This window comes from Pecten maximus, unplaced genomic scaffold, assembly GCF_902652985.1.
Source record: "Pecten maximus unplaced genomic scaffold, xPecMax1.1, whole genome shotgun sequence".
Lineage (NCBI taxonomy): Eukaryota > Metazoa > Mollusca > Bivalvia > Pectinida > Pectinidae > Pecten > Pecten maximus.
Genome location: NW_022982557.1, coordinates 1 through 11,085, shown reverse-complemented (window position 1 = coordinate 11,085; position 11,085 = coordinate 1). Strand labels below are relative to the sequence as shown.

The 11,085-nt window shown below is 32.6% G+C and overlaps 1 protein-coding gene across 1 annotated transcript; it reads right to left on the bottom strand.

Annotated features, from left to right (window-relative positions):
- Window positions 1-206: 206 nt before the first annotated feature.
- LOC117320557 lies at window positions 207-6,409 on the bottom strand (the record flags this gene model as incomplete). Its single annotated transcript, XM_033875121.1, is given in 3 exon segments — window positions 207-4,085; window positions 4,964-5,056; window positions 6,284-6,409. Coding segments are annotated over 3 exon segments (566 nt in total), but the record flags the coding sequence as incomplete, so codon positions are not given.
- Between the last annotated feature and the right edge of the window lie 4,676 nt (window positions 6,410-11,085).

Genomic DNA, 11,085 nt, shown 5'->3' with positions numbered 1-11,085 from the left:
AAATTAGCTTACCAATTAAATAATTGCTTATTTTAGAATTTCAGATTATCAAAAAAATATTCCTTAGAGTATTTCTTCTTGGATATTTGATGTTCCAAGACATTGTCCTGTAGATTGCATGCCTGTGTATGTCTTGCTCACAGTTTTGCCATAAATTTGTTATTCTGTGACTGGTTTAAAAATGTTAAATAATAATAAAAAAAATATTGTTTTCTCAAAGTTTATTTATCAAAATGAAATATTGAAAAAAAAATATATTTCCATCAAAATATGAATTCATCCAGTATTCAAATGAAATCTAAATCAGTTGTTCTTTAAACTTACATATTGCATGAAACAAAAAATACAAAAATGTCATGCTTACTTAGTTACAATGAATGTATATTTTTTTCATCAGCTTTGCAATGAGTGAAATTTGTAAATTAAATCAATTAATCAAGACATATTATTGTTTAATTAGGATTTTTGACAAAAAGCAAAAAAAAAAGAAAAAAAACCATAAATGATTTACCTCGTAAAATATACTACGTCTTACAATCATGTCAAAAGCTGATAAATGTTAATATTAAATGGTAAGGTTTGTAAGATTCTATCAATTAAGTCCATAACACATTTTAAAACCCTTTGACGAGTCCCAGTGTTAAGAAAGAGATATATACACACAATGTACTATGGTGGGTAATCCGTGAGTCTCACAGGAAACCACTTGATCCAGGACTCAAATATCAGAGCCCTAAAATTCACAAGTATAAATGCCAAAATAATAATAATAAAAAAAAAAGGAAAAAAAGGGCAAGCAAATGAATATATTATGCGGTAAATGATTCAAACCATTCAAATACAACAATTACATAATACAACAACAACATCAGACCTATATACATAAATAAGGGATCATGGAGGGATCACCCACCATTGAATGATATACATGAATATTAGTTTGATAAGAGACAAATCTTTTCTCTACTTCTCATTTCTTTCCCTTTTTTCTTCATTCATAATTCCAGGACTTCTTCTTATTTCTTTCCCTTTTTCTTCATTCATAATTCCAGGACTTCAACTGTCAAAATCAAGGATGACTGACCGTGTCAGTGGTTTTGTTATCTGGATCAGACTCAAAATCAAATAAGCACAACTAAATACAGAGGAACCTATATTTGAAGATTGAGAAAAAACAGTGATTTGCTAAAAATATATACAAATCACACTCATGACAATACATAGATACAATTATAGCCTTTTGATAAGGTTGATATATGGTTTTATTAACCTGAAAACATATTGACCAGGGAAAATTACTTAAGTATACATTTATCACACGACACCTTTGGAATGCATTAATTTTAAGTTGTACACCACTGTCAAAGTGACATGAGGAGAGATGATATAATAGCTGTTACATTATTTTCTGAAGACATTGAGTTCTTAGTTTCTTTGAATAATCTAATATAATTATTATCTTTAGCTTTAGTGAATATGGTCACTTATTAGGTGTTTTGTTCAGGTATAAAGACAATAGATGAATGAAAGACAATAGATTAACAGAAGACAGTATAATAATGAAAGACAATAGATCAAAGATAATAGATTAAAGACAATAGATTGATGAAAGACATTAGATTAATGAAAGACAATAGATTAAACATAATAGATTAAAGACAAAAGATTGATAAAAGACAATAGATTAATGACAGACAATAGATTAATGAAAGACAATAGAATAATGAAAGACAATAGATTAACAGAAGACAGTATACAAATGAAAGACAATAGATCAAAGATAATAGATTAAAGACAATAGATTGATGAAAGACATCAGATTAATGAAAGACAATAGATTAATGAAAGACAATAGATTAAACATAATAGATTGAAGACAAAAGATTAATAAAGACAATAGATTAATGAAAGACAATAGATTAATGAAAAACAATGGATCAAAGATAATTGATTAAAGACAAAAGATTGATAAAAGACAACAGATTAATGAAAGACAATAGAATAATGAAAGACAATAGATTAATCAAAGACAATGAGAAAATTGTGGAATCTCAAAAGAAAACTTGCTGGTCAGAGATAAAAAAAACTGATTTATTTCCATTACAAATGAGATGTATGTGATCAATTCCTTTTTTTTATCTTCAAAAAGCTTCATGAAAATGAAAATTGTTCTGTAATTCCTTATCAATATGAAGACAATGACAATCATATGTACAGTCAAACCTTGTTATCGCGAGCTCTAGTAACTCGAAGAATCTGCTTAACTTGAAGTGCAAATTCAGTTCCGACAGTAAAATTCTACGTAAAATATATTCGCCTAGATGTACCTCGAATACTCTGGATACCTCATAGTTTATTCATGGCCCCACCACATCTAGATAAAATGGTTCAACTGTACATAATTACGATTTATGGAAACTTTGACCACAATTTAGAATCAAAACTAGAAATTGTCTTGTACAATACATACATATATATGCAAAATTTTAATTCCTCTAAAAGGATATGGCTTCCAATGTAAATACATATTCTAAGATTCCCTTTAATGAAATTTATTCAACATTTTTTTTTTATTAAACATGATCCCATCATTTTTTTAAAACTGCAAACTTTCTATATATACAGGCACATGCATGTAAATATTTGTAATAAAATCTGATGCAAAAAAATATCTTATTCACAGACATTTAATAATAAATCAATTTTAACATGGTGCAAATTTAGAAATTTTGTTCAAGATTGAAATAAATTTTTAAAATGTATTACTGTCATCTCAGTGATGCTTAGAAGTTCAGTGATAAGGGAACAAACTCCGTGTCTGAGAGACAAAAACAATACAATCCCTATCGATAAGACCTTAGGAATTGAATTATCTTTATTTCTTGCACACTTTTGGATGTTAACTTCCTTAAATCCTGTACGCTATCTCAGTGACGCTTAGAAGTTTAGTGATCAGAGTCAAACCTTGTGTCTGAGAGACAAAAACAATACAGCCATTATTGATACGACCTTAGAAAACAAATTATTATTGCTTCCTCCACACTTTTGGATCTTAACCATTTTCATCACAATTTCAGATCATACATATATAATTTTGTAAAATTTGCCTTTGTTCCTTAAAGGGGCATTCCTTCGTTTGAATAAAGCGTCTGTCGCCAAAATGAAACTTAATGGGAAATGTGTATTTTTCCAAAGTAGTAAAAGTTATAATCTTTATATTGATACGAGATACCAGGGAAGCCAAAGTACAAAAAAATGTACTTCAAGTATTATATCATATAAATTCTCAATTCAGCCCGAAGTATCACTAATTACCGCAAAGGAGACAGTATTTGTGTACGAAATGTCATTTTTCTGTACATTTCAGCATTACTTTCATTACTGGTAGGCACAAAAACTCATATATAATCCTCATGCAGGCATAGATTTTATCAAAAGAGATTTTGAACGTTTCTGATGTCAGAACGAAGGAATGCTCCTTTCATTGATTTACATGTAAAATGGAGTTGCATGACTTAAAGTGGATAAAGATATCTTGGTATTTTAATACGACAAATAACGGCTATCAAAACTTCACCTTATCTTCTCCAATTCTGACACAATAACCAAGGGCCTCTTTAAATAGAGGTGTGCATGTCCAAATTTTAATGACAGATATATTCAAACAAATTTGTTTAAAAGGCCACTTAAGGAACATAGAAAAGGAGCTTTTGTAGCCTAAAACAACTTTGCAAGTTTTTAATTATTCAGCAACTTTTGGTTGATCAGACGTCCATTGTTTAAAGTTTTCCCCATGAGACCAAGTTGCGACAACATCTTCAGTTGATCTTCTTTGCTCATCTGAGTACCAGTTTTACTGGTTCCGATTCCCAGCTGGCCACCTTTCACATTTCCTTCAAATGGAATCTTGAAGCAACCAATTTTCACTTCATCAATATCAATGAATTTGAGTTTTACTATAACTGACATGCATCCAGATAACCTTCTATTGGCCTTGTCAACGGCAAGCTTGGTGAACTTGATGCAGATACTGGCATCATTCTTTAGATGTGGAATACCGACACATACAGCAGGCGGGTTGGTTACTGAAAATGATAATCCGACTTCAGTACTGATCAATGAGGGTAGATGGGTCACCTGAGAGGAAGCTCAAGTTACCTTATGCAATCGCCTATTGCCCGTCATCGTCCGTTCGTAAACAATTTACATTTTCCAAGTCTTTTCAGAAAACCCAGAATCCATGTCAATAAAATTTAGCAGAGTTGTTGATGGCTAAATTTCAAGAAAAATTTAAGCCCTCTTAATCTGGAGTTAAGTCCCTTATCTAGATCTAGCATACCTGATATTGTACATTTGGAGTTCAGTCCCCTTAATTTACATTAACCATACCTGATATTGTACACCTGAAGTTCAGTCCCCTTAATTTACATTTACCACATTATACACATGAGTTCAGTCCCCTTAATTTACATTAACCATACCTGATTTTGTACACCTGAAGTTCAGTCCCCTTAATTTACATTTACCACATTATACACATGAGTTCAGTCCCCTTAATTTACATTAACAATACCTGATATTGTACACCTGAAGTTCAGTCCCCTTAATTTACATTTACCACATTATACACATGAGTTCAGTCCCCTTAATTTACATTAACCATACCTGATTTTGTACACCTGAAGTTCAGTCCCCTTAATTTACATTTACCACATTATACACATGAGTTCAGTCCCCTTAATTTACATTAATCATACCTGATATTGTACATCTGAAGTTCAGTCCCCTTAATTTATATCATCATACCTGAGATTGTACATCTTGAGTTCAGTCCCCTTAATTTACATTGACCATACCTGATATTGTACACCTAGAGTTCAGTCCCCTTAATTTACATTTACCATACTTGATATTGTACACCTGAAGTTCAGTCCTCTTCATTTAGATCACACAATCAACTTACCTGACAGAGATTTGTTGACTAATGTCTTTCCATCAAGCGACAGTGTGAACTGAACTCCAATGTCTTTTGGCAGATAGGCAACAGCCGCACATGCTTCAAATTCAAAATACAAAAACATTAATACCCACAGATGCTCATGCGCTCATGTTTACCTTTATAGACAATGCTAAAGTCAAACATCTAGATGTCTAGGTATAACTTTTCTTAGATTGATGAAATAAATGATTAATTTCAAAACCAAAAGGAAATGAAGGCCTTATTGAACCCCTATTAGCAAAATCTATGATTCCATTGATAAAATATTGTATTGAATACTTCTTCTGTAGAAAATGTCTGTCGGACATAATTGCCCCCACAGCCATGTGACTTTTAAAGTTTGACTAAAATCTGTGAAAGAATGAAGGTTCTAAGTGTTTGAATCAGTTGATGATTTTTTATATACATTTGTATAGCAAATGTGACCTCATCTTCGCTAGCCAAGGCTTCTGATTACGTTACACTCCACGAACCCTTGGCGGATATAGTCGTGTTCAAACCGTCGCGCCCTGGAATCCCAGGGCACCCAATCAAATCGCGTTTTACATTCTGGCTTGGTTTCGCAGTAAACAAAAAATGCGGCACCCAGTACAGAGCTACATTGCCGACTATGTCATGGCATTTTACCTAAATACAAAAATTGCAATCTTTGGGGGAACATTCGCAGTGTTTGATCAATTCATATAAGTCATTGATCACATATCTCATCGAAATGACACCAAACCTCGATGTGTGTTTGTAAACATCACCGATGAAGTAAATCGGTAACGCTTGTTTTGACTGGTCGAAAATTTCATGCGTGAAGGGTGGTAATTTCGAATCACCGCTAGAGGGCCAGAACTGACGCCTATATCTGCCAAGGGTTCGTGGAGTGTAACGTAATCAGAAGCCTTGGCTAGCGAAGATGATGTGACCTTGGCCTTGACCTTGGAACCTTGAAACATAACAATGTCCGAAGTACTTGACCTTAAAATAAAGTTTGAACAAAATGATTTTTTTTTTTTACATTAAATTGGGACGGGATGTGACAGGACGTAAATGGGCAACACTATACACCCCCCCCCCCCCCCCCCCCCATTTTATGGTGGGAAAACAATTTTTTTAAACAGTTTTCATTAATAATAATTCACCTCCAGGGGTAAGACAGATAGATTATAACCCTCAGGGTTAGACACTATAAGCTGGACAGTACTCGTCAATCCTAAGAATTTCCCACTGGGATAAAAGTCCCTCTGTCTTACACCCAAGGGAAGTGACAGGTATGACTTAAACCATTTTGCCTACCTGTATCATTCAGCTTGATCTTGTCTACCTCCAGGTGTACACAGCATGTACAGAGATTTCTCTTACAGCCACAGCCTTGTTTTATCCCCTTCAACTTCAAACTTTTCAACACTTCTTTCTCCAGAGCTACAGAAAAATAAGGATTTTCATCACAAATATGCTCTGATTTTTACAAATCTTTGATCTGGGATACATATATATGAAGCTGAATTAGGGTGCAAAATATCAAAGTAGTTCCTATAAAGCTCTGAATTTCTTCTGAAAATCTTGATTTCATTTCATGAGAGATTTATGTAATGACTTTAATATCTTTTTCATCATTTGTAACGATCAGACCGGGTCTCCATCCGGGACCGCTGAACTCTAGATTGGCTCTCTAACCATTTGAGCTACCCTGCAATTGATGCTCATCCCAGTCCAGTTCTGCGGCATTCCTCTCTTCTTCAACAAAGTCTTAGACCCTGAAGTCACACACAAAACCCTATACCACCACTGTGGGTATTTAGTTGGGTGCCAAATGTAACTGGAGTAGAAATCAAAGTACTGGAAGTACTGTAAACGAACATTATTGTTTAATGCAAAATCAGTAATCTTCTTAGTTTTAAGTTGATAAATTTACTGATATCGGTTTAGGAATTAATTGCAAATAATTTGAAATGTTTGCAGCTGTTCTGATTTGATTGTACACATGCATGTTTCTGTAAGGTCCTATTATAAATTGAAATTGGAAGTTTGTTGATCTATCTTGGAATGATAAAAATAAAATATGTCTTCTTTCTTTCGGGAAGGCATCATCAGTTATAATACAGCCAGGACTCTGTGACCTTATTGATGCCAACTTCTAATATGCACTAAAAGGCTAGTTCCATCGTTAGCTTGGCATACATAGTTGTATTTCAAGTTAAATTTCAAGTTAATATGATGAAACACACATAAAGAATTACTGAAAACCAAAACCAGAGCTGCTAATCAAGGCCCGAATTAAGAATGTATCCTATTGAAACTGTACTCAAGCATTTATGGTACTTCAAAGCAAAAAAAACTTGACTCCTTTTGTTCTGGAATCATTTGATGTTAATAATTCTGTATATGAGAAGATAAACTTCTGGTATAATTACAGTATTGTAAACAATGTGATAAAGAATAACAACCAGATAGAGACTGTATCTTCATCGAATAATTCAGCAAACAGGAAAAGAAAACTTCAAGCTTCATTTTCAACTTCAAACCTGATCACAAAGATTACAGTCCATTCGATGGGATGACACATTCCCTATTTATTGTCCTTTTCCAATGTTGATCATCCAATCATACTGAACCACACAATTCAGCAATGTAATTGCACAAATAACACCTTTATGTGGAGAGAACATTTTTGGGGGTGTTATAATATTCCATAACTGTATGCAAATTGTGAAGCATTCCATATCTATAAATATATATATACAGTACGTGTATTTATTTACACATATCAAAATTGGAATGACACAGGAGATTTGCAAGTTTAATCATCAGTCATGGGAGGTTTATGTAAAATGTTATATTTACCGGGGTAATTAGTAATTTTGAGAATATATTTATGAAGCTCTATTCTGTACATTCTACCAGTGCTTAGAGAATGGACACAATTATATGCTCTCCAATGTCAAAATTAATCATATGTAAAATATTAGGGGTTTATTCGCCATTCTAGGCCTGATTGCCGTCATAGTAAAATTACCAAAATGGACTTGAAATTAATATTTTTAAGAGAATGATCTATGACTTGAATATTTCATAAAAATAATGTAATACATTGTTTATTCACTTCATTCAGATCTTCAGACACCACATAATTTGTGAAGTCATATATAGAAATATATGAACCATTTTGTTATTGATTTATAGTTCACACAAGTAAGCACTAGATGTAAGCAGTAAGTATATGTACCGCTATCTTATCTACTGGCATGACTTTGAGTACAGTAAACTACACTCGCTTTGTGGATATTGACAGGATAACATATATTTCATACTAATTCAATTTTAGAATTGTAACTGAAATCTTGTAACAGCATGGCACAAATAGTCATCTGAACATTTGTTGTATTTTCAGTTTATCAATTCATAGATTACTCCGTGTTTGAAGTATGGTGTAGTGAGAATTTCAAGTCTTGATCATGACTAGATGAAAATTTTAAATTAACAAATTATTAAAATTTGAATTTGTTTGAAAAATAACACAAGTTCCACAGCAATATTATATAGAGAATCAATCACAATATATCAAAAGTTATAAAACTACAAATAACAATTAACGGCTAAATATCAAATTAAGTGAATATCACAAGTATTTTTGCATTTGTTTTTAGATTATCCGGATTTCCGTTTTCCGGCTTAAAAAAAAAAACGAGAAGTATTTTAATTGCCGTTATAGTTGAATTACCAAAATGGACCTGAAATCAGTATTTAAAAAAAAAGAATGATCTATGACTTGAATATTTCATAAAAATAATTTTATACATCGTTTATTCACTTCATTCAGATCTTCAGACACCGCATAATTTGTGAAGTCATATATAGAAATATATGAACCATTTTTGTTATTGATTTAATAGATTTATAGTTCACACAAGTAAGCACTAGATGTAAGCAGTACGTATATGTACCGCTATCTACCGGCATGACTGAGTACAGCAGACTACACTCGCTTTGTGGATATTGACAGTATAACATATATTTACATACATGTACTACATTGTAATTCAATTTTAGAATTATAACTGAAATCTTGTAACAGCATGGCACAAATAGTCATCTGAACATATGTTGTATATTGAAAAATATTTAGGTAAATATTAACTCATTTGCTTGACTTTTAGAATTGTAACTGAAATCTTGTAACAGCATGGCACAAATAGTCATCTGAACATGTGTTGTATATTGAAAAATTATTTAGGTAAATATTAACTCATTTGCTTGACTTCAATTTTCAATTTATCAATTCATTGATTACTGTGTTTGAAGTATGGTGTAGCGAGAATTTCAAGTCTTGATCATGACTTGATGAACGTTCTAAATTAACAAATTATCAAAATGATTTTTTTTGAAAAATAACACAAGTTCCACAGCAATATTATATAGAGAATCGATCACACTACTACAAGTATTTCAGAAGTTATAAAACTACAAATAACAATTAATTATGAAATTAAAGTGAATATCACAAGTCTTTTTGCATTTGTTTTTAGATAATCCGGATTTCCGTTTTCCGTCTTTGAAAAAAAAATACGTAGGCGTATTGCATAGTAAACGTAGCCATATGTACATATGTAACAGCTGATTTCAATCAGATTGACTTAACATGAATTTAACACCGTCTCAGTAGTTCGTCACAATCGAAAATTTGATTGTGAATTCGGTATTTTGCAAATTCTTTCAAAATACTTCCAGGTAATGGAAAAAAATGCATATGGTTTCTATACACACACCAAAGATTAATAGATCCTATATTGGGTCCATTCTCTCGTAAAAATATCGATTTGGGTCCACTATCGGCCAACTCTAACGACAATCGGGCCGCGATTCGCAAATGAAAAATTAATTCAAAATTCGTAAACCTCTAATATTTTACATATGATACAATTAGGCATTGAAAAACAAATATGTGGGTCAATTCTCTGAAAACAATGCCAATTTATATTATAATTAAGCCCCATTTTTCTTCGTTTCGGTATTTCCAAGTCTGCTTCACCTGTGGTCCGTTTCAAAAAATATTCTCGACTTTGCCGAAATAAAAACAAGCTATATAATTGTTCATTTTAAACATGACAACTGCCGACCACACGTATCTAAAAAAGTTATTGTTGATATCATCTGAATATTGCCGTAGTTATCTGTCACTTCGATTGTAAACCCATTGCCAAAGTCATGGAAGAATCGACCAATCAAATTGGTTTAACGTTTGATTTCCGTAATCTTGCAGTTACCTCCCTTACAACAGTAAATACGTTCCAAGTATCGCCTACAACAACCAATCCCGTCCACATGGCAACAAGATATTATCATTTGCATTTGATTTATTGGTCGTTTTCGTCAAAGGAAAATGGAATATGGAAATTGATGACAATGTTAACGCTATGACCAGTCACCCTGACCACAAATGCCACCTAGTATCTACCTTTCTCGCAATCATGTACAGGCACCTATAGTATGATACAATGTATCGTCTCGTATGCCGTTATTGATATATTTTTTTCTCTAAATTATAGAAATACTCATCTAGTTGATAATGATGTAACATTCTAGAATATATATATTACACATTTAAGTAAATCGCGGACATATTTGCAGACCTATGCTATAATGTCAGCCGTTTTGGAATGAACACGGAAGAGCAAAACTTTCTAAACATCGGGAGACGAATGCGCCTGCGCAATATTTGTTTACATAAATATATTGACCTGGAGTAATTCGCAAAGTTCAGGTTCATTTAGTCTTCACATTTCGCTAGCGTTATGTATTTCTCAAATCGTATGCATCTTGAAAACATCTACTGAATACATTTTAACATTTTCGGTAAAACTACTACATAAAACGAAGATGTTTTTGCCAGTAAATTATTTGAAGCGTAAGGCAATGGGGGCAGCCATATTTCATTGAAACAGACAGTAGATGGCGTATTGGTGAATGTGGCTACCAAATATGGTCATATTTCTCAGTCCAGTTCTTGATGGCAATAACCGAACATTAATGTTCGTTTAAAAATGCAAGGACCGGACAAGGACTCAAACTAGTGACCTCCAAACTCTAGGGCAAAATCT